Source organism: Cornus florida, unplaced genomic scaffold, assembly GCF_030987335.1.
Source record: "Cornus florida cultivar Cherokee Brave unplaced genomic scaffold, ASM3098733v1 CherokeeBrave_3.0.0_Hap2_Chr08, whole genome shotgun sequence".
Lineage (NCBI taxonomy): Eukaryota > Viridiplantae > Streptophyta > Magnoliopsida > Cornales > Cornaceae > Cornus > Cornus florida.
This window is the reverse complement of record NW_026775578.1, coordinates 14932329-14956471: the sequence shown is the minus strand read 5'-3', so window position 1 is coordinate 14956471 and position 24143 is coordinate 14932329. Positions and strand designations below refer to the sequence as shown.

The 24143-nt window shown below is 35.3% G+C and overlaps 2 protein-coding genes across 2 annotated transcripts; one reads left to right on the top strand and one right to left on the bottom strand.

Annotated features, from left to right (window-relative positions):
• Positions 1–35: 35 nt before the first annotated feature.
• Positions 36–11249, bottom strand: LOC132269549 (beta-galactosidase 8). Its single transcript, XM_059770779.1, has 19 exons — positions 10744–11249; positions 10566–10661; positions 9857–9969; positions 9665–9731; positions 9482–9574; positions 9206–9349; positions 8962–9050; positions 8714–8819; positions 8469–8556; positions 8054–8172; positions 6920–7084; positions 3724–3926; positions 3503–3612; positions 3009–3118; positions 2697–2810; positions 2318–2419; positions 866–1077; positions 457–793; positions 36–351 (listed from the first exon to the last, which is right to left on the bottom strand). Exons 1-19 carry the CDS (start codon positions 10909–10911, stop codon positions 244–246), a joined length of 2544 nt encoding a protein of 847 aa, XP_059626762.1. The 5' UTR covers positions 10912–11249; the 3' UTR covers positions 36–243.
• Positions 11250–17593: 6344 nt separating this feature from the next.
• Positions 17594–23566, top strand: LOC132269550 (DNA polymerase II subunit B3-1). Its single transcript, XM_059770781.1, has 4 exons — positions 17594–18143; positions 22294–22378; positions 22793–22834; positions 22948–23566. Exons 1-4 carry the CDS (start codon positions 17649–17651, stop codon positions 23010–23012), a joined length of 687 nt encoding a protein of 228 aa, XP_059626764.1. The 5' UTR covers positions 17594–17648; the 3' UTR covers positions 23013–23566.
• The last annotated feature ends 577 nt before the right edge of the window (positions 23567–24143 follow it).

The following is a 24143-nucleotide window of genomic DNA, read 5'->3' as shown; positions in this document are numbered from 1 at the left end:
AATTAGGACAGACGCGGAATAGAGAGCTTCCAAAAGTGCAAAATTAAAAGACATAAACCTTTTCATTCTTTGAGGGAGAAGATACAATGTAGCATTAGGTGCCTTTTCTTTTCTGGGCAAGAATTTACTTTTACTTCCATGACCAGACCAGACCAAACACAAAGTTTATTCAATTCTACACTTACTTGGGGACACTGCTTTGCTTGCACCCCAAATGGTTGATTCTCCACCGCAGCATCTATATCATGTACAGGAAGCTTCTACTGCTAAACTCTTTGTCACTCCAACACACGGCTCACCAAATGTATTTATTGAGACTCCAATGCTGCAACTCTTTGATCCAATGCAAGCCTGTAAAAATTTTCACGCTTGTAAGTGCAAACCAATATAAATGACTAGATCAAACAGTAACTGGTTAGGTGAAAACAACTTTATCGGAAGAGAGCAAGATTGCACCTTCCGTACAACAGAAAGAGCCCTGGTGCTGCTGCACCGGCCATGACTGAAACTTCCACAAGTCCCACGAGGAGTTCCAAAGCTTGCAAACTTGATTGAAGAAATGACTTGATTAGGCAAAGGGCACTCGAGTAATAGTGTAGGCCCTGTTTTCCTTCCAGTCTTTTGATCTGAACTCCACATGTCTACAGGTACTGGATGAGACTCTGACACGTGTGAGCACAAACCTTCCATTTTTCTTGTAGCAAAAGATATCTGTGTTGGATCCCCACCCATTTCCTCAAACAACACCAGAGTGTTTCCGCTAGGTTGTAACCACGATCGAGGTACATGGTAACTGCAAGATCAATATGATCAAAACCAATATTTTTACTCAATAATAATTTTCAACAGAGAATCCAACACTCACTGTGCCTGAGATGGCTTCCCACAGTTCTCGAGGCATTTGTTTGAATTATAAGGTCCTCGAAAATTGCAAGAGTTGGTGCAACCACCATTTGGAGCGGTATAAGTTGGCCAATAACGACCAATGCTTTGTCCATTCACCCATGCTTCACCCTTCCCCATCCCTGTGAAGTCTAGTGCAATTGGGTCATGACCGGCAGGAGTATCAAAATTCGTCTGAAACAACAGAGTGATGCTTTTCTGTGTTACTCATGAAGATATGACTCAATTTTTCATGGTGTTCTTCACAAAATCATTTAACTAACAAGAATAACTCAACTCCAGTGAAGGAACAAACCGGCAAAGCATATAAAATCGATACTTTTTAAAAGTACAAATACCGTTTCACTACATAAGTGCATATAAATTACAAGTATGAAGTGCCTCATTTCCCTATATCCAAGACCAAATTAAGACTGATTTTAAAATGTTTCTACAACCAATTTTAAATTATACATAAAATCAAAAGGCATTGTTACTTCAACCAATCAAATACTTTGGTAGTTTTGCATTCCGCTCTACAAGAGCCTTATCCTTAAGTACTTAGTAATGCAGTAAAAGTAGTTGAGGCAATGGCTGTAAAAGAAGCTATCTCTGTTGCATTTCTATGGGGATGGCAGAAGACTCAAATTGAAGCTCAGGAGATAATGCTCTGCAATAGAAGACTGATGCTACCACTAATATTGATGTTATTCAATCAGAATTGATGATGTCTTGTTGGATGTTCCTTTTTCTATGTTAGTAGAGAATGAAATGTGTGGCTCATAGTGTAGCCAGGATAGCCCTGAAGATGGTTTCTACTTTCCCAATCATTACCGTTCCTTGATTTGGGGTGGATTGGGGCTTGGCTGGTTGGCCCTAAATTTTGTTTGGAGCAGAAATAAGTAGCTTCATACATTTGTCAGTAACTTATTGACTCATTATTACCTGTCCTTTAGTAGCTCATAAGTCTGAACTAATCGAATTTCATCCTTTATACCTTAAGTGAGAAATTCTCGAACTTCATTATTTCCCCACATCTCTCTGCCCCAATAACCACCATACTTCTAATTGCTTAAATCATTTATTCATTGCCTGCTAAATCACTTGACAAATATTTAAGAAATAGATTATAAATATAATTTTTATGTTCATTCTATATAGATAATAGGATTTGAACCTGGCATACCTACTGAATGTTATACCAATAACCCATAGGGTGAGTGGTTTGGGTGCTTCACATGCAGGTTGAGGGTTCAAGCAATGAGAGTGATCAAAGGGTCAAGGATTCTTCTATCATTTGGCACAAAAAGAATCTGAACAATTTTAACTAATATGATAGTGTACAACCTGATGAAGTACTACAACTAATTACTGTGGCCACTGAATTACTAATGGATCTCTTAAACTAGTCCAAGTAGTAAGAATCTGATATTACCTTGTACCAAATCAAGGATTGCTTCTTGGGCAATGTAGACTGTGATACCCAAACTGAAGAACTTCCAGTCGAGAGACCTAATTCTTCACCTTTAAGTCCAATCTGTGCTCAGAGACAAATGAGGGAGATAAGAGTGAATATTACTGTATTTAGTTCTTCAATCACACACCAAACATGTAGCCTTACAGAGCAGGAAAATACCGTTTCATGGCTAATGCAAACTTTATGGTATCACAGAAAGAAAAGAAAAAAAAAGAAGAAGTCTGTCAACGATAAAATTATCATTTTACATTCAAGGATCAACATTCAATGCCTAATTGATAAGTATCATTTAATGATTACAAAGAGCAGGAATCTGTGAATATCAACTCAAGTTAACCTGATACGTCCACTGTGCTGAAGAGAGATCAATGCTAGACCCGTTCTTTAAGCCTTTCAGCTTCACCGGTCCAGTAATCCCAGCTCCTGTCAAGTCAAAGAATGCTCCATAGTTCTAGAAAAATAAGCATAGGATTTCATTAGACAAATCTTTCTTCCTAGTTATATCTTCTGACTGTCAGAATGGGTTCATCAGTAGATAACAAATTCAATTGAATCACTTGATGTGAAAACACTGCACAAGAATATAATCGAGACAGCAAACTCCTATCTTTGTTGAATGCTTTGAAAATCTTAAACATGAAGGTCGAACCTGAAGTCCAACGGTCAAACTCAAGAGATCGATTGTGTTCTTCCCAGGTACTAGAGTTGCAGGGACCTCCATGGAAACCTTAGCATTGCCACTATTTCCTTTTCCACTCCCTACAAAAGAACCAACTCGAAATTTTGCATTCACATTATGCAAAAACTAAAAACCTAAAAGGATCATATTGAAGTCATTCATGCATTTGGCACCTTTGCATATTTTATATTAAAAAAAAGTAATCGATCTCTGTAGCCATTATGCCACTTAATAGTGAACATTTCCCCATCTGTCGGTATCTTTTCCTACTACTCAAATTATTATCAGGTGGTAGTTTTATGTATTTAATAGTGTAGAAGACAACATGTGGAGCACAAATAACAGAACAATGATTTTTGAAAAAAAGAGGTAAAGCAGCAAGGAAGCAGAAATTCTAGAAAGAGAAAAATACATCCAAGGAAATCATGTCCTTGCAAGTGGTGAAATGCTTTATTTCCCATCACCTGCAAACTTCCCATTAATGAAAGCATGAAGAGCATGGCCAAGTGATTCCACATGAAGAACTGTTTGAGATCCATCTTGAAGGAAAGGCTCATCACCTTGAATTTCAGTTCTGCGGAAAGAAACCAGAAAAATGAAATATGGAACAATCAAAGACACTTTCGGCAGGAAGTAAAAACTATGTCTTTAGATTGCAGCAGAGAAGATAATAGATTTCTTATACCTTAGTGAGTACCACAAATAATCACTTTCATCAGCTGTGGTATTTATCTGCTCCACTAATCCTAGTTTCATGAACGCATTTTTATTTGAGATACCCACTGGTTCAATAAACCAACTCCATCCTGACTGTAAGACCTTAGAAGGAGAAACACCATCTTCCAAAGATTGACGCATGAATCTTGTAATGGTAGTCAGAGAATTAATCTGTTGCAAGAAGTTACAAGATTAGTTTCTGTTCCTTTACGAACAATAACAACCAAAGTTGAGGTGAGCTTAGATGAAAATAGAGAAAAAATAAAATATAAATTATCAACTGGAATGCTTTAGAAATCAATATTATATTAGAAATATTGGAGTCAGTTTGTTGAAGTCTATACTCCAGAGGAGGCATATAATGTGCACGTGGTCCTCCAATATTAGATGAAACTTTCTACAGTCTTGAGAAGAAAAATTCAAAACCATTGCTTTAATAATCAATGAATCTAATTCTGATGTGATTCCAAATAAATAGGAAATAGACTGCTTTTCAAGTGGGTGCATCTGAGTGGAATGAGACCCATAGCAAAAACAATGAGTCTGCCTAGTTAAATTGTTCAGATGATGCATCGCCGGTCAGATCAGCAGGTCAAACCTAAATTACCTCGTAAAATATTCCTAACTATGGAGCATGGATAATTCTATAATGGAGTCATATTTGTATCAAACAGCAATAAGCATATCTGTTATTTGGGAAGAGCTTTTCTGAACACTTAATCGATACACATGCCCATTGCCTGACATGTCTTGGACATTAAAATGAAGCTTTGATTAGTAATATCTCATAGAATAATTATTAGGAAACATAACAAGAGTTTCAAATACTTAAGTCTTTCTTAGAGAAAAGAATTGATAAATAATGAGAATCTACCAAGTCCAATTTAGTCCAAAGTCCAGGCAGCATAATTTTCATCTTATTCACGTGATTTTTAATATTATGAGCTTAAAGGTTTAGAATATTTTATAAATACATATTTTCCATAATTTCTTTACAAGGTATGTTAGCCATATATGTATATAACATGAAAAACAATTATTGCAAGTGCCGTGTTGCCTGAGTGGGTGGGTTGCTCCCCGTGTTTGGGAGCCCGTGTTTGAGCCTTGCATCCTCCCCCTCCCCTCTAACCACTAACCCCTAACATTCTTGCCATGACCAAAAAAAAAATTGAAAATTAATTATTATTTTCAATTTATATATAGATGCAATATATCAGGTTTGCCCTGTCGACATTTCGTATCGGGTTCTACCCTATCCATCTCCATACTTCATGGCTTCACATTTTCCTTAATTACTCTTATAAAACTAATTTCTGTTCGGCATAAATATAAAAATAAAAAAACTTTGAATTTAAAGATTGGAATTAACTTATAGTCCAAACTAGAAAATTCCTTCCACTTAGTGATGGACTCCACAACTAAAAAATTGAATTTAGCAAGCCTGCAAGTGAAGGTTAATCTATTGCCAGTTAGATTGAGGTAGGGAACATGGGTTTGCCATTATAACAGAGTATCTATTGATGTTGGTCACATAAACACAAGTTCTATAAATTTATCCAGAAACAATTTAGTTATATTTAAAAGCAAGTGTAGTCTCAATCGGAGAAATAAACAATCTAACTTTAAGGATTATAATGGTGTTCGTATAGACAAATGATTAAGAATATAAAGCCAATAACAATATGCACCTAAATCAAACATAATCATTCATCTATATTAATGGATTTCTTCTTGTTGGGATTTCATCATGAATTCCTATTTTTAGGTTCCTTTTTCACACGATTTGGAAATCAGACACCATATAAAAGAAACTACAGGGAGTTTTTTTTTTGGTTATATTAGAAAACTTTGAGGAAAATAAACTCTGAGGAAAGAAGAGATATTGTTTGTAACTTTGAAGAAACCCGAATTTTTGTTATGGAAAGAAACATGGAAAAACAAGTGAGGAAAAAAAAAATCGTCATAAAGAAATCTCTCTGTTTCCTTTCTCATTTCTATTATTGTTTCAAAGAACCAACTTAAGACTGTAAAAAAGGTATTTCCTATTCCTTGTTCAACTTGTATTTGAAGTAGAACTCCAAAAAAAAATATTGTTGTTGGATTTTACACTATCTAATATAAGGAAGGGCAACAATCTAAAGACCTCATGTTTAGGGCCTTAAACGAAATCTTTTTGGGGGTTTAGTTAAATACTTTTTTGTGGATTCTAGGAAAATTCAAGCACTGTTGACCCTCTAGTAATTAATGCTAATAATTTCTTAGTTATTAACATTAGTGTTTGGAAAACCCTTGTTTTAACATTTTCTTGTTATGTGAAAACAAAGCATAATAGCTAACTCTTAACTGGATACAAGGCAATGATGGTTTTATGATGGGAGAAAAATGGATGCAAAATATAAAACACACGTTTTGTTTTGGAGAGGAAGTGAGTGAACCTACTGCATTGAGTTAGATAATTTTCAAAATAAAACATAATAACATCTAAAACCACTAACAAAGATATAGGTCCTGAGATCCAATTTCCAACTAAAATAATTAGATGTGGGTGCTTTGTGCAACCACACAGAGGGCCACCAGATACACAACTTTTCTCCACTAACTTAAGAAAGTTCTAAACTTCAAAAGTTCAAATGTAAGATAAGAGACGGTGCTGAAAATAACTTTTAAAATGTTCCAGTATCTTTTAAAATGGAGAGGAACACAAGTCAGCAGTTACTATATAAAATGAAATATAACTAAATTTTTATTACTACAAACTCAATCATATTAAACTTCAAGCTATTGATGTAAGGTGCAGTAAACGAAGCTCGGAAACTCATCCTGGATTGCAAGTCAGTCAGCTGAAACTCAGAGAGAGAGAGAGAGAGAGAGAGAGAGAGAGAGAGAGAGAGAGTCCTGATGCAAGTAATTTATCAACAAATAATTAAAGGAAAAGATAGCATCACAGAATTCTAGTGCAGTAGCATCGTAATTGGAAAACATGTTTTAAGTACAACATCCACAGCAGGAGATGATGATAAGAAAGAGAGAGTCGTGACATGAGTAACTATCAACAAGTAATTTAAAGAAAAAGATAGAATTCAATAGAGTTCTAGCACAGTAGAATTGTAAATGGAAAATATGGTTTAAGTACAATATGCACATCAGGAGCTGATGAGACAAACCTTTGCAGTGTTAAGTACTACATTCTTGCAGTCAGGTAAAATGCTCACAGACCACGCAGGCAAGTTATATGAATTGCCATTAAAATTCACGGTTGCATCAGATTGGGTACCCACATTTGCGAGATAAGCAGCACATAACCCCGATCCTGTTTTATAAACACTCGCCTGAGATGGGAACAAGTCCATGTCAACAAAAACAATATTCTACACTGTAAAGCACACAGCAGGATTTATATGAAAAATAAATTCCAGTGCTTAGGATATGAGTAGCACTTCAAGCATACACATAATTCATAAAAGTTTTGAAAGCAACTGGGAACAGGACTCCAAGTGTCAAAATTATTACACGAACCACAAAATCCGAGACATCTTCTCAATTTTTGTTGCATTTAAGTATCAAGCAGAGAAAGTTCTTTCATATTAAAGGTCCAAACTTAAGTTTTGTGGTTAAGGCCATTTATGAAACTCCACCAATCATAATTAAAATATGAACACTTGTACACTTGTGAAGTAAAAAATCATATTTAACTAATCTTTTAGAGAAGCCAAGCAGAGATATGACAAACACTTTCAAGCAAAATTTTTTAGAACTAAATTTCATGCACTTTCAAAGGGTTCAAATTGTTATGCACGAGATAATGAGATATAAAGCATGATCATGAAATGTGGCCAAATCCATGGTATAAATACAATGAAAATAGACAGTAAACATGTACAAGAATAAGCAGCTCCTCTCTAATTCAGTGGTAACAAAAGTAACTGGTGAAGTTCTTTAAATGGTGTAAGAAAGGAAGGAGACTGTTCGGATTACGATATTAGGCAAGAAATGACCACCAATCTCTTCCTCAGGGAAGTACTGGGGTTACGAAGAACCTCTATGATCCAGGTAATATCTGTGGGACACTGACATGGCTTGAAGCCTCATCAAAATAGGCTTTCATACAGGGTTTTAACATCATTTAGGAATTTATACACTTAGAGCGGGTACAACCTTCATTTATGATTTTAATATAAATCTCAAACCGGCAACCACTGGACATGAACACAAGCATTAGACTGTCAAAAAAATATGGGAATTGGGAAGAGTGGGAAGTTTTTAAGACATGATTAAGGAATAGAGGATTGCAGGTATACCTCCAAATTTGAACCAAGAGAGGTAATTGTTGGATCCGTGGCCATCATTGGCTCTTCGCAAAGCTTTATGGCACTATGCAGATCTTTTAGGTGGCCCCACTTGGGTTGTCTAACAAGTCCTGCAACATATGGGTTTAAAAACTCTAAAGAAGTGGAAGACAAGAGTCCAATATAACAAAACTAGTATTCCTGGACTAATGCATTTTAAAAATAACATAAGAACACCGTTGCCGCGTCCATGACTTCATTGGTTAGCAGAATCATACATGCTGCCTGCTGGAAACATTATTTAGGTAGCACCATTGCACATGAGATGCAACTGATGACTGGGAGTTACATTTAGACACATAACTACAAAGCTTACAGTGCCAAGCAATGAAATTTTAACATTAATGATAAAGGGAGAAAACCCTACCATACTCGTCGAGTGGAGCGTCGTAATCATAACTTGTAGCAATGAAGGGTCCACCAGTAGTGCGGCCAAAGTTAGTCCCACCATGGTACTGTTTGAGCAACAAAAACATATCTGATGTTTAAATTCACATTCTTTGTTGATTCATACTTGATTCATTTAGAGTAAGACTTGTACGTATCAGGCAAATTATCTTCCTCCTACCGGCCTTCCCCCAAAAATATAGCAAAGAAATAGAAAAAGGATACCATATAATAATTTTGAAAGGTTCCTCCTCGCTGAAAAAAACGTGCCACAGCAAAAGCAATGTCTTCGACGGGTCTGTAGGGGACAGCACCGCCAAATGAAAGAAACCTAATGTTCCAATTAATTGGAATGGTTGAAAAATGTAGAAGCATTCAAAGATAAGGAAAGATAAATACTGACATCAGTAACAAACCCTTGTACAATTACGCAACTAGAATATCATGAGAGGCCAAGAAGCCAGATAACTTACCATCCAGTCCAATTCTCAGTCCACATTTTTGGTGTCTTTTTAGAATTTTGGGTGAATTGATCACAATAAAATCCATTGCAAGTGTTAATCTGCAAGTAATTGATAGAGAAAATGCAAGTTAAATCAGGTATTATTGAATAGACATGTTCTACTATAACTAGGCTAATTTATTATAACTAAATAACTATCAAAGTAAAAGTGCAGTATTAATAAACTATTAAATAAATTGAAGGAATGAACTCACAATAGGATCAGGAGCATCTTCTTGCTGGCACATCACCCAGGGCACCCCTGTATCCAAAGATGTAGCCATGGTTGCTGCCCAATTAATATAAGTTTTGGCAGCAGGTCCATAAGCTGAATCAATGTTTCCATACTCATTTTCTATCTGCAAAATTGTTAAATATTATCCTTCAACATTTTAGTAACCAGAAAGTTAATTTGTGATCATCTATGAATTATTAACATCACAATGAAGAGCACCCAAAATAGAATGATGCATAGCTACACAGAACACCACCTGAGACAAGATAATTGGTCCACCTTGAGATGCATAAAGATTTTCTTGCTTCATCATGTCCACAATTTTGGCTGTGAATCGTTTCATTTCTGCCTAAAAACAGAAGGCTTTTAAAAGATAATATCTATAGGGCAAGAAATTGGTATTTTAACAGCGTAAAAGTAGTAAGGGGCATGGGAAAACCTTAAATGGCTCATTGTCAGTTCGGAACTTAATGCCCGGCAAGAAATGCAACCAAAGAGGAAATCCTCTGTCCAAAAGCAGAAAATAAAATTCATGTTACATCTATGAAGAAAGAGTATGCAAACATTAATCAATTTTAATTTGATTCAATGCAAGACATTATTTTGAACAAATAGCATGTGAACTTTTTACCCATAATTCCACTCCGCACAGACATATGGACCAATGCGTAGATGAACATATAAACCAGCTTCCGCTACCAACTTTACGAACTTAACCAAATCTTTTCTTCCTTCAAAATCATACTGCAAAGTGTCTTGACTTGTCAGTAATTTTATAACGTAATTAGATTAAGTCCTGATTCATTCACACTTTGAGTTGAATTAACAGCATTGAATTCATCAAGAACAATTAAATTGACTGCCCGTTTGGTTGCTGAAAAGGTTCAAACAAAAATATTTAACTTTTAAACCTTAAATTATAAATTGCAAGAACAGAAGCACAAGATTTGCAAGGAAATCTAAATTTTGTAACATTTTTCTTCCTCTTTCGCAGTAACCAAACGGAGGCCAGGCCATTATAAATAAAATCATACTGTGCTTGACTTGTCAGTAATTATAAAAGGTAATAAGATTAAGCCCTAATTCATTCGTCCTTTGAGTTGAATTAAGACTATTGAATTCATCAAGATTACTAAAAATAGACCTCAAGCGAAAAATTAAATTGACTCCCCTTGCTGAAAAAGTTCAAACAACCATATTTATATTTTAAACCTCAAATTAGAAAGTTCAAGAACAGAAGAGGAGATTTGGAAGGGAATCTAAATGTAGTAATAATATTTTTCTACCATTTTCTCAGCAACCAAACGGAGGTCCATTATATATAAAATGCAAAACGATACCTGGCTTCGAACTGGTTCATGCAAGTTCCAGAAAACGTAAGTCTCGATTACATCTAAACCTCCGTCTTTAGATTTCTTGATAAGGTCTGGCCACATCTGCATCAATAATAACGCACATTAATAATTAGAGAGTTCTAGAGAGAGAAAGTTTTAGAGAGAAAGTGTGTGTTCATCGCACGTCGGGAGTGCTGCGAGGGTAATGAATGGAACCGGAGATCAAGAGCCGGCGCTTGCCGTCGATGACCAACGCTCTGTGATCGTAACTGACATTGGCGGCAAATGTCGTCGTCGCAGCAACGCCGAGCAGCCAAAACAAAAGCATGAACAGGTACTCTGTCCCTCTCATTTTCTTCTTCAGAATTAACCAAGAATCGGAATGAATTCTTGATTTTATTCTTGTGTTCTCTGATTCTTATACTAAAAACTTTTTACAAAAACACTTTCTTGAAACATTTGCTTTGCTTTGCTTTGCTTAGGATGATTCTACTTCTGTTGCTTAACCGCCTTGTAAAACAGAAAGCCTGTGTGAGAAGGGAAGGGAATCAAAATGTAGAAAACAGGGTAAAGCTATCCTACGCCGGAGACGACACGCGACCTTATCCCCTTGTCACGTGCCGTCGTCGTCGTCTTCTTCTTCTTTCTCTGTCTTTTTCTCCTCCTTGTTTCTTCAGTCAGCTCAGAGTCACTTACTTTGCCGGGCGTCGCTTTCAATCAAAAATCGAGATAGAAATTAGGAAGTAGTAACAATTTTTTTTTTTGATCGACTCGAAGCACAGGAACAAAACCCATTTGTGTAACAGTGGGTGTTATTGAGTATATTTGGTGCACGGATAGGTGAGTGGTCCATCCACTTATATCGTGGCACGTGCAATGCGGTGGAGTAACATTTTACCACGTGTCTCTAAAAGGTTCGGTATTTTCGCTGCGCGTGACTCTAATAGAGGGGATGTCGGTTGGACTTCGTTGGCCTGTAATTGCCGTGATTGCCCTTCTCAAAGACGCTATATATATTTGAAACATTTCTTTTTCTTTTCGGTTATTATATCTTTCCAAATCAAATATAAGAGGTTTCAGTTTTTTTTTTTTTTTTTACCTGGCAATGGTTAGTAAGTTAGGTCTTGCTGCCTTAGTAACGGTAGGAAAAGGGAATTCGAACCTAAAAATATAAAGTAAGGATATTTAAGATATGACCTTTTATCACTAAGGCAATACCGTCACACCTAATCAAATTTAAGAATAGAAAGTATAATTTTGATAAAAGTTCAAAGAATGTTGGAAATCATTGAAAGAAAACGTAATTTTATTTTTTTATATATATAAATAAATTTTAAAATGAATAGTTAGTTTTAATAGTCTAAATAGGACGGGGCGAAGTGAGAAAAAAGAAAAAAAAAAATCCCCCATAGTTTGGAAAGTCAAATTTCACCTGTATAAAGTGTACAAATAAGGACTTTCTGTCCATTAAATAATATAAAGGCAAAATACCAAAATGCCCTCCACTCTACCTATAACAAAAATAATAAACGAAAACCTATAAGACAAATTTGCCTAAAAGGACAAACTCAAAACCACACCATTTTTATTTCTTTTACAAACCCAGATTGCCAACCAGGACAAGCAAGTGCCCATCGAAATTCCATGAAGCAGAGGAGAGAGTCGAGAGACCTCTATTTTTTATACTGTCGTTATCAAGAGTGATACTGTTGTTATTTTTGATATTGTTGTGGTTCTCTTTTTGTTATCTTGATTTGCATATCATACAAATTTGATGAAGAGGATAATGAACATAGTGTTTCGGTACAGGAGGTAGGTTGGTTGTGGTAGACCCATCACACCTTATTTAACTACCCTTCCAGTGATTTTCAATCCCAAACACTCAAATGGGCTGAAACACCACCACCCCCACGGTGTCCATACACCACCAAACAATTACCAACTAATCAATGAATTCAAGATTTTCTTTCCCAACAGTTGGTATCAAAATTATCACAATAATCACATAGCCAATTATGTGCGCATATGACTCAAGTGTTTTAAATACTAAGTTTACTAAACCATTTTATAAAATATATAAAAATAAATAATTTTATAAAATGACTGGAAATGGCACTATTAGAGGATGCCCCTCTTGTGCAAAAAACACCCCTATGACAAATTTAAATCCTAAGTTAACTAAATTACCCTTAATGAACCATTTTATAAAATATATAAAAATAAATAAATTTATAAAATGACAAAAAATAACACTATTGGATGATGCCAACAATAGACAAATAAAGAAAAAAAATAAAAAATAAAAAGAAAAGTATAAAAGAAAAATAAAGATAAAAATAAAAAATAAAAAACAAAAATAAAGTGCAAATTAAAGAAAACAAAATTTTTCCAAACCCTGAAAACCAATGCACACTAATATTGGAATTTTTTTTTTTTTCATTTGTTGTTTAATAGTGTTGGTACAAAAAAAATAAAAAAAAAATTGTAGAAAAAAGTAAACTGGAATTTCAAAAAAATCAAATCCTTATTCCAAAAATCTCAAAGTTTAAAAAAAAAAAATGTTTGGAGATATATATATATATATAGAGAAATACAAAATATAAAAAATAAGGTAATGTACACATAACACTCATATACTATGAGATTAGTAGCATATATACTCTTTTAGGCGTTTTTAGAAGAGTAAAATGGCAAAACGGGTATTACAACACAAATTTATGTGAGATGGAGTATTTTTGCACAATATAAAAAGATTAGAGGTATTTTTTGCATACTTTTTCAAATAGGGGTAGAAGCGCTATGCAGAGTATACTTTAGGGGTGTTTTTTTTTTTTTTTTTCACTTGTCCCATGCATATATGTGTGTGTAAAGTATCACAAACCTAATTCCAGCAGCCCATGATTCCTTCAATAATAAAAAAAAAGGCAGAAAATTTGTGTCATATTCCTTCAAGAAAAGAAAAAAAATTTGTGTCGGCGCACGCACGCGAGGGGGGGGGGGGGGGGGGGGGGTTGTCTAGGTGGTGTCTAATGAGGTGAGATTGTAAGAGTTGAATGAAGTCTACCGAAAGCCCGCGTTGTCTGATCAATCACACTTTTGGTTGGCAATTTCCTCCAACCCCGCGGGTTTCTGCCCCGCCCCCACCCCTAATGAGGTGAATTTAGTGGCCCTTAAATGGATTTAGGACGGGTATGATAAAATAATTGAAAACTTGAAGCGGGTTTGGGGTGGGAGCGGATTTAGTAATAACTCTGGCCCGACCCTGCCCCGATTATAAATGTATCTTTTAATTTTTTTTATATATAAAATATACATATTATATTTGTAAGACTCTTGTTACTTTACTGTTAATATATTAATATTCAATAGTTAGTAATTTGAAAGTTGGTTCAACTTAATTATTAGCCCAATTTGAACACATTGGGCTAGTTGGTTTTTTTTTTTTTTTTTTTTTTTTTTTTTTTTTTTTTTTGTAATAAAAGTGTTCTCCCCAACTATGTCTAAATTTGCAAATAACCCCCTGAACTATGTTTTATGCATAAAACCCCATAAACTATCACATTTAGTTGTAAAATGCCCCATTGTCTTACCTATTTTTCATTAAATGACTATAATACCATTTTTTATTGAATTACACTTGATATATTTTACTTGTTAAAATAAATTATGAAAAAAATTCATATTAATTTGATAAAATATTCTCCATTAAATTTACACAAGTTTGCCTTTCATTTTTTAAATTAATTATTTAAATAAAAATCTTAAATAGAAAATTTTGAAACAATTTAAGTAATTTCTTATATTTCATGAATATATTGCATTAAAAAGAAGATATTTTTTATTTATGTAATTTATTAATTTTTCGTGAATATTGTTTGAAAAAGAAGATATTTCTTTATATTAGTTAGTTTTTTTTTTTTTTTTTTTTTTTTTTTTTTTTAAGCTGAGTATAATAAGTTTTATTATAATAAGTTAATCATTTTATAAAATGATAGCTACAATTTTTTTTTTTTTCATTTTTATATTCAATTGATACTAATTATAAAATTAAGGTAAATGGTATAATTAATATTTAAATAAGAGAAATATATAAAAATTAATTTAATAAGAAATAACAAATTTAATAACAAAAGGTAAAATAGTCTTTTGTAATGAATTTGTCCTTAATTGTAACAAATTAATAGTTTAAGAAAGTAATCTTTAATTTAGGGGCCTGGACACGCACATATAGGACATAAGTGGTAATTTTCTCCCATATCACTCTGATCTATTTCATATGGTTGCACTTATTGAACATGTAAGGGACTGACTTTTATAATAGCAGGTTTGACACGCGCTTTAATTTGTTTTGGTGTGGCATGCGCGTGAAGCATTTACTAGTGCTAATCTCAATCATTCCTAGGGTATCTACTCTCTAAACCATGCAAGACATATATACATATACATACAAAAAGTCTGTATATAATATACTGTATTTTTAAGGTCAAACAGAGGTCTCACTAGTCTTTTTAATGTGAGGATAGGATTACTAATTTGCTAACAACTTAGTCATAGACTCATAATAAATTATAGCATAATTGACTAATAATGTTAATCAACTAAATAACTATTATTTTATGTATGGTTATGGTGTCATCAATTCCACAACGAATGTCACTTTCAATGTGTCGTGGGGGCATTCAATTTCTTGATTAATTACTACAGTGTCCTTGTCATTTCCCATTCTTAATTTTCTTGCAAGCTGTTATCCCATGTCACGAATCACAAGGTAATCAACTCCATTCATCATTCTGGTTGTTGGAAAATATAATTCAATTTACAATAAAATAAGCAACCGAAATTTTAGAGGCAGTTTTATCATTCACATGAAGAGAGATTTGATGCAATAATAAAGTTAATTTATTGTTATCACGAGTTTAAAACAAAAAATAACATTTTCAAACTCTACAATGACGAAAATTTTGTGCACTCTCGTAGTCCAATTTTCATCATTTAAATGATGAGCTGTCTCAATTTGAAAGGAGCTTGTGCAGGATATTCTCTCGTCACTATCTCACTACTATCCCCTGTCACAAATCACAATAATATCAATTACGCGTAGTTGTTGTTGGAGGGTGTGAGTTCCACTTCATTCATCGTTGTTGTTGCAAAATATAATTCAATTTTTTTTAAAAAAAAAAACGTTGCAAGTTAAAGCAATTGAAATTTTAAAGATAGTTTCATCATTTACATGAGAACAGATCTTGATGCAACAATAAAGTTAATTCATTGTGATCACGAGTTTAAAATAAAAAATAACATTTTTAATCTCTACAGTGACCGAAAGTTTCGTGCACTATCATGGTCCAATTTTCATCATTTGAGCTGCCTCAATTTAAAAGGACCTTGTGCATGAGACTCTCTGATTACTATCCCACATTTAATGACTTGGGAGAGTGAATTGGTGGCATAAACTTTTGAAGGTGGTTAACTTGACAGCACTAGATTTGGAGTTTGAATGCATTACAGGCGACACCACGAGCTAGTACTTGAATTGCAGACATAATTGACTATGGTGGTGCTTTAGGTTTGGTATTGCTGGAAAGGGCTAGGGGCGGTAGGACGAAAGGACAAAAGTGGTCCTTATCATGTAATGCTCTTCACAAATTACCTACACACACTAAATGAAATACACACGAAAGGCATCCAATTCCAACCAGAAGATTTTAAGATCCAACTACTTTTAATTTGATGATAACCAAAATGTGACTATTTTTCTACATAGTTGACTTGAAATAGTGGATGACACACCTATCCCAACAATTGAAATTCTTTGTAATTTAGCTTCTTTGTGGAATTGCTGATGTCTTGGGATTGTACTACTTGGGCTAATCATGGATTTAGCACTTAATAATAAACAAATAAATAAGTTAGAAAAGACAAAAAAAGACAAAAATAAAATAATAATAATAATAATAGTAATGGGTACCATGCAAATGTAGGATTCTAAAAAAAAAAAAGAAAAAAAAAAGAAAGAAAAGAAAACGTAAACAAAAAAAGAAATGGTTGGCCCTCTAAAGCGGAGGACCGAACTTGTATCCAAATGGATCAACACTACTCGATGTTTTTAATTAGAACCCACATGAATCTCACCTGCGTAATGCTTCTGGGCTTATGGTCGGCCCTCCAAGTAGACCCTATCATAAGTCTAAGAAAAATCATAAACATAAAAGTAGTAGCGTGCTTCAATATTTGTATGTATATATATATATTGAGCATGCAAATAATATATTTTAATTAAGAAGATAAATAAAACTAGAAAGTTTGTGTCAGAGAAATGCTCCTAGTGAGTGTATTTTGTATTAGGGTGACAAATTTTGAGCAATTTTCGTTTTTTTGTTTTTTTTTTTAATTTGTTGCGTTTGAGATCACTGATGTATTTAAGATTGAAGAAAATTTATTTCAAAGTTTTAACGAAATTCAATTTCAAATTCAAGTCAAGAATTCGGTGCTCCCAAACGTAGCAACCTAATATGTTGGGATTAAGGTGATATATTTTAAGATGCTTCTACACGCTTCACCCAAAAATACGGCCCAATTTGAAATGATCAGCCCTGGCCCGCAGCCCAATCACATCAAGAAAATGTGCCCCTGATCCTACCGACTAAGTACAACAGTCGCAACGTACTGTGATTAAAAAATAGAAAGGCCTTAGAATATGTAAATATATAGGCCAGGCATATATGCTTCTAAACAACAAGCCTGACCCAAAATTAGGGCCCTATTTCAAATGATCAGCCCAGCCCAAATAATATAGTTTAAATGTATAGGCCTGCCATATGTTCTTCTAAACAACAACCTTGACCCAAAATTAGGGCCCAATTTTAAATGATCAGCCCAGCCTAAACACATCGAGAACTGTGGCCTGGTCCGTAGGGGTGTAAACCAGAGACGCAGAGAGAGACCACAAGCCTGACCCAAAAATATGGCCCAATTTGTAATGATAGGCCCAGTCCAAACATTTCAAGAAATTGTGCCCTGGTACTTGGTGTGTAAAACACAAACGTAGAGAGAGGGAGAGAGAGAGAGAGAGTGAGGAGAGAGAGAGAGATGACGACAAGCAACAAAATAGCTGAGAGAAAAAGAGAAAGAAAGGGTTCCAAAGCGAAAGAGAAGAATCAGAATCCGAGCCAGAACCAGAGCAAGAAGAAGAAGAAGAGTAATAGTAGTATAAAGAATGGAAATAGTAAAAAAGAGGAAGAACCAGAGGTTCTGATTGTACCGTCTTCGAGCGCAGACTCACACAACAAAGACGAAGATGGAGACGATGAAGAAGAAGAGGCAAAGAACAGTTTCACCGCGAATCGACGCAGCGATAAAGCAAAAGAAGAAGAAGAAGAAGATGATGATGATGATGAGGATGAAGCAGAGGAAGAGGACACGAAGAAGAAGAAGGAGGAGGATAAGAACAGTGAGAGTAAGAAGAATGAGAATGCGAATGCATTGTATCGCTTTCCTATGCATCGCATCAGTCGGATCATAAAGGGCGATAATTCTGATATTCGCATCACCCAAGAGGCCATTTTTCTCATAAATCAAGCTTCGGTATGCCATATATGCACTTAAATTCCCCAATTTGAATGCTTTTCGTTCTTGATTTACATACTTATGTTCTATGTATGTGTAATTGCGTGATATATATATATATATATATATATATATATATATATATAAACACACACACATTTATATATAGCCTGTTTGTTTGATGATTGTGTGGAAAAGGTGTTTGTATCAATTCCTCAATCATTTCAATGCGCGTTATTCTTCTAGTTTCTGTTCGTTTGAGATTGAGCAGCTTTGGCATTGGATGGTATTGAATGTGAACATCTTCAAGTCTTGCAAAATAAAGCAGAAGTAGTGATGGAATAAATATCCAAACCCTAAGAATACAAAGTAGGTTTTGTGAAGACAGGGAAGCTGCACTTGAAATAGGAACCCTAAAATCAGTGGAAAGGCAACTCTTTGCTTACAGTATTTAATCTTTCACTCTTAGATGCATTATTGACAAGGGTTTATACGTAAAGCAAATTATTGTACTAGCATACCGCCTATGGCATAGTCTGAAGCATTTGTGTGAACTTCAAATAGCTTAGTGTGATCTGTTTGCTATAAGATAGCTAGTTTTTGGGGCCTTCCAACATAAAAAAGCCTATATGTACGGATGGCAATGGGGCGGTTTGGGGCGGGTTTTGCATTCCCCATCCCCGCCCCCGTTTAATTTTGGTATCCCCAAAACCGCCCCATAACCGGTTCATTTTTTCCCTCTAATCCCCATAACTGCCCCCGCCCCATCCCCACTTGCCCCGCCCCCGCCCCCGCCCCCGCCCCCGCCCCCGCCCCATAACCGATTAGGGCAAATCATTCAGATCTGAACTTGCCCTCTCTCTCGCTCTCTCTCTCTCTCTATCTGCAACTGAAACTACAAAATCTACAAGAATCATAAGGTCAAAACCCATATATTTCAGCCTCCCCAATCGCCTCCATCTCTATTCTCGTTCTCAGCTCTGAACTTGCCCTCTTTCTCTCTCTCTCTGCAACTGCAAACTACAAAATCTACAAGAATCAGAAGGTCAAAACCCATCGCGTCGGAGAAGAGATCGCGGAGCTGCTCAAAGCAATTACAGAGTCAAAGATCTCAATCCCAATTTTCTCCAAAACGTATGCTTCGAGCAAATGGTGCCTCCAAGAGCTTGCCCAGATGGTGGAGTGCAGGAGAACTAAAGGGCAAGTTCAGAGAATGCAACCAATCTGTTTGCATTCAACAATCCAATTCCAAATATATATGAATAGAAAGAAATGAAGGCAATGAAATAAACAAGCTTTTTTCCCCTTTTCTGGGTAAGCAGAGAAGATAAGAAAATGCATTTTCACATATATTCAATGATGGGTTTGAGAGAGAGCTTAGAGTTACATGGCTGCCTCAATAGCAAAATGGAAGTGAAGTGTAGGGTTTCCATTATATATATATAGAGTAAAGGTTAATTTGGTAAATATATTAACATGGGTAGATAAATTAGTAATTTAACATGTTAAACGGGGCGGTTGCAGTGGCGGGTTTGGGGCGGGGATCTTAGTCCCCCGCCCCCGCCCCGCAACCGACCGGTTTTTTTTTTTTAACCTTCATCCCCACCCCATTTAAGTAAACGGTTCTCCAAACCCGATTTAAATGGGGCGGGGGCGGGGCGGTTCCCCACTGGGTTGGGGATTTTTGCCACCCCTAGGCTATATGGGTTGGCTTCGCTACGATGCTATCGTATATGACTTGTATTGTTAGCGGCCCAAAATGCCTCTTTAGTCTTTCTAATGCTAACGCGTTCTTCCTTCATTCATTTCTTTTAGTTGCAATAGCTTCCATGCTTGCAAGATAGGCCGAAGCTAAAGCAATACTAAGCAAACAAGAATTAGAAGATCGGGTCTATTATGGCCTGGGAAATGCCGAACAGGCAGAGTGGTGAAGCCGGTTGCTCAAGATATTTTAGATGCAACAAGACAACTCGGGAGGAGTTGAAAGTTGTCACAACCTTGGAAAAAAGTAAAGAGCATTCACTCTTGCTATGCCACATTCTCATATTTTTGAGTAACTAATTCCTTGCAAGGCAGTTAACAGGCTACAAAATTCTAACACAATAAAAAATGTTGGTGAAGAATTTCCAATTAAATTAGGAAAGGTAAAGGACATTATCCGCCTGTCTAGTACTGGTTGTGCCTGTGGGAGTGCTGGAAGGGGAAGACTAGAGACACTCCTAAGGCATTTTTTTCACACAAAATGACTGCTATTAGAATTGAATCTGAATCATTATGTTTGCCAGTCCTGTGTTTTTAGCATCGAATCAAGTAGTAGCCCCTAATGGAAATAGAGAAAAAAACAAAAATACAGAAAAGCTAAATAATCAACCAATCAATCTTAGGAGAAACTATCTTTCTTGTTTGGTGAGGTCATGCTCTCAATCCTTGTGGTCTCCTGGATGGAAACTGGATACAAAAAACGATGAGAAACAAAAGGAGGACACAAGTGCAAAAAAATTACTTTATGTGAAAATCTGTAGTTCATTAAAAATCTGGGAGGAAACTAGTTCATTTGCATGAAGTAGTTGCCTTCAACTAGAACCTATGTTTTCATGCTTGACAGGTGAAACTTTTATCATTGTGCAAAGTACGGACCTCTTAATTTCAATATTGTGTCTCACAGAACTTCTAGTATTTGTGACAAATATTTGGGAAACAATAACAAGTTGCCTGGTTTTACTTGGAAAATTTCTTGAGTTTTTATGGAATTTATGTTCAAGTGCTTGGAACCCTGAAATCAGTGGAAACAGCAACACTTTGCTTACAGTATTAAATCATTTCGCTCTTAGGATGTATTACTGTCTAGGGCTTATACATAAAGCAAATTATTGTACTAGCACACTGCACATGACATAGTCTGAAGCATCTGTGTGTCTTTCAAATAGCTTATGTGATGTGTTTGCCTTAAGATAGCTAGTTTTGGAGTTTTCAACATAAAAATGCCTATTAGGGTTGGCTTCGCTATCGCTTATGACTTGTATTGTAGTTGGCTTGGAATGCGTCTTTAGTCTTTCTAATGCTAATGCCTTCTTCCATCCTTCATTTTCTTTTAGTTTCGGTAGCTTCCGCACTTGAAAGATAGGCCGAAACCAAAGCAATACTAAACAAGCAAGAAATAGAGGTCAGGTCTATTATGGCTTAGGAGTGCCGAAGAAGGAGAGAATAGGAAGGGTGGTGAAGCCAGATGCTTGAAGACATTTTAGATACAATCAGACAGCTCGGAGGAGTAGAAAGTTGCCACAACCTTGGAAGAAAGTAAAGAGCATTCACTCTGGCTATGCCACATTCTCATAATTTTGAGTAAGGAATTCCTTGCAAGGCAGTTAACCGGCTACAAAATTCTAAAACAAATGTTGGTGAAGAATTTCGAATTGAATTAGGAAAGGTAAAGGACAGCTAATCTGCCTCTCCAGTACAGGTTGTGCCTGGAAGACAGGAGACACACCTAAGGCATTTTCTCACACAAAGTGATCGCTATTAGAATTGAAAATTGTATAATTATGCCTGCCAATCTGAGTTTTTAGCATTGAACTAAGTAGTATCAGCTATTGGAAATAGAAAACTAAAAAAAAAAAAAAAAAAAAGCAGAAAAGCCAAAATAATCAACCTATCAAGGTTTTTTTTTTTCTTACTAAAATTTGCTAGGATGCCCATTTTTTATGCTTGATTAATCATAGGAGAAATTGTGTTTCTTATTTGATGAGGGCATGGTCTCAATCCTTGTAGTCTCCTGGATGGAAACTGGATACAAGAAATGATATGAGAAACACAAATAGGACACAATGCGAAATTTTACTTAATGCCAAAATTTGGAACTTCATTAAATATTTGGGAGGAAAATAGTTTATTTGCATGAAGTAGTTGCCTTGAAATTGAACTGACTCCTTAATTTCAATATTGTGCCTCGCAGGATTTGTGGTTTATGTGATAAAATATTTGGGAAATGATAACATGTTGCCTGGTTTTACATGGAAAAACTCATGAGTATTCATGGAAGTTATTTTTTTGTGTTTGGTACTGGATGGGTACAGTTTTGTTTTGTTTTCCCCCTCCTTTGTATAGTTTGCCCCTCCATTACATTCTTGTTATCCCCCTCATTCTTTTTTGTTTTCTCTTATGGTTGCAGGAGAAGTTTCTTGAACTATTTTCTAAGGAGGCATATGCCTGTTCTTTTCTGGATCGTAAGAAGCATGTTGGTTACCAGCACCTATGTAAGTTCTCTATCAATGCTGTATAAGATTACAAGGGAGTAATGATTCTGTTATTCTGGAAGTATTTTTGACATCTGGATGAGCTTTAGCCAACTATATCTTTTCATATGCTCCAGCAGCACCACTGTAATTCGATTGACTGAGATGGTGTAGTTTAATAGTCAATTTAGAGGAAAGTTTTGGACACGGAAATTGATGGTGAATCTTTCGAAATATACGGGACAATGCTGATCATAGTACCATGTTCTGATTTTATTTTAGAAAATGGATTTGAAGCAAGTTCACCGAATAATTATTAACTTTTCACTTGAAGTCCTCATGATTGGATGTTTTAGGATCACTATAGAGTTTTTTCAAATGCCATTATTACATTAATCACAGCTGTATTACGATGTTTCCTTTTTGTTGTTTCAGCATCAGTAGTTCGTAAGCGGAAGAGATTTGATTTCCTTTCAGGTATTGGTTGTGGTCTTATTTCAAAAGGCGACTGACTTTGTACTCCTATTTGATATCTGATATAGCACCGCTATTACTTAAACTTTTGCTTGTGCTACTTTCTATGCTTATAGATTTTGTTCCTGAGAAAGTGAAAGCTGAGGATGCCTTGGCAGAAATGCCTTCAACCGAGATGTGACTAGGCTGGGACCTGGAGAAGATGATTCTCCCCTTGTATTGCTTGAACTACTTAAATGTGGGTCTCGTTGGCTAATTTGACATTGTGCCTGCACTGAGGAGTATGATGCAGCTCTTCATGGTTAAAGCACGGAAGCTCTTCTTTCCCGGTTGGAGAATGGTTCCGTTTATCATGTATTATTACGTCTCCCTATTTGAACACATTCACTATTCCTTTATGCTGCCGTTCATGCTTACAATACCATATGCTTGTCACCGTTGACCGATTGCCAGATTAAGAACAGATTTTGGTGGATTTCTGCGTTGAGATGGCTGGTGAGACGGTGCAGTTGGTAGATTGAATGAACTCCATGTATTGTTGTCTATGATGCAAATGCTTACTTTTCATCCTCCTTTTTTCTGCTCTAGAGTTCATTTTATTTGCTTTGTTAAGTTTGGGAAGCCAAAAATTTGATCAACCAATTCAATATAACGGTTTTCATGGTTGCCAAATTATTGTTTGGCCGTCACTTAGAAGCGTAGTTTTGTTAATTTGAGATCGCAAATTTTATTTTATTTTTTTGGTTGAAATTCTTTGGGTCTGGCTTCTCTTCATTGCAAGGAACTCGTGGTTTCTCTGAAAGGGTGGAAATTATATACCTGTATAGTTTAAACGCGCTCACGCGAATGCATGGTTAAATTTCAAGTAAATATATATATATTTAACTTGTGGTCATCAAAAAATATGAGTTTAATATTTTTTTATTGTATTAATAGTGAAAGAATTATTAAATATGTTCATAATGAGTTCATAGGATGTTTATAAGGATGTTTATAAGTTTAATATAAGAATGTTAAAAATAAAAAAATAAAAATAAAAAAGTGGTCATTTAATTTAAGATGATGGAGTATAGTTTCTTATTCGAAAAGAATAGCAAAACAAAAATCATTTCACCAATCCAACAAAATTGGATTAAGAATTGGTTGAGTTGTATATATTATCACTCTGAATGGAATCGTCTTAAGGGCCCAAAACCAAAATGTTGAAAGGGTTGCACTTGGGTATAGGTAATACGATAATGTTTGGTATACAAATTTCTTAACTTGAACTCCGATGATGATGATTGGGCATTATTCAGTGGGCTAGTTGGTT

Bases quoted from the DNA above. Each gene is read 5' to 3' on its own strand.
- LOC132269549 (XM_059770779.1), bottom strand. From the start codon at position 10,911: ATGAGAGGGACAGAGTACCTGTTCATGCTTTTGTTTTGGCTGCTCGGC. The intron at 2,811-3,008 runs GTTCGACCTTCA...TTATTTTTCTAG, and splicing joins GTTTGACCGTTGGACTTCAG to AACTATGGAGCATTCTTTGA. The intron at 352-456 runs GTGCAATCTTGC...AAATTTTTACAG, and splicing joins CTCTTTCTGTTGTACGGAAG to GCTTGCATTGGATCAAAGAG.
- LOC132269550 (XM_059770781.1), top strand. From the start codon at position 17,649: ATGACGACAAGCAACAAAATAGCTGAGAGAAAAAGAGAAAGAAAGGGT. The intron at 22,379-22,792 runs GTAAGTTCTCTA...TTGTTGTTTCAG, and splicing joins TGTTGGTTACCAGCACCTAT to CATCAGTAGTTCGTAAGCGG. The intron at 22,835-22,947 runs GTATTGGTTGTG...CTATGCTTATAG, and splicing joins GAGATTTGATTTCCTTTCAG to ATTTTGTTCCTGAGAAAGTG.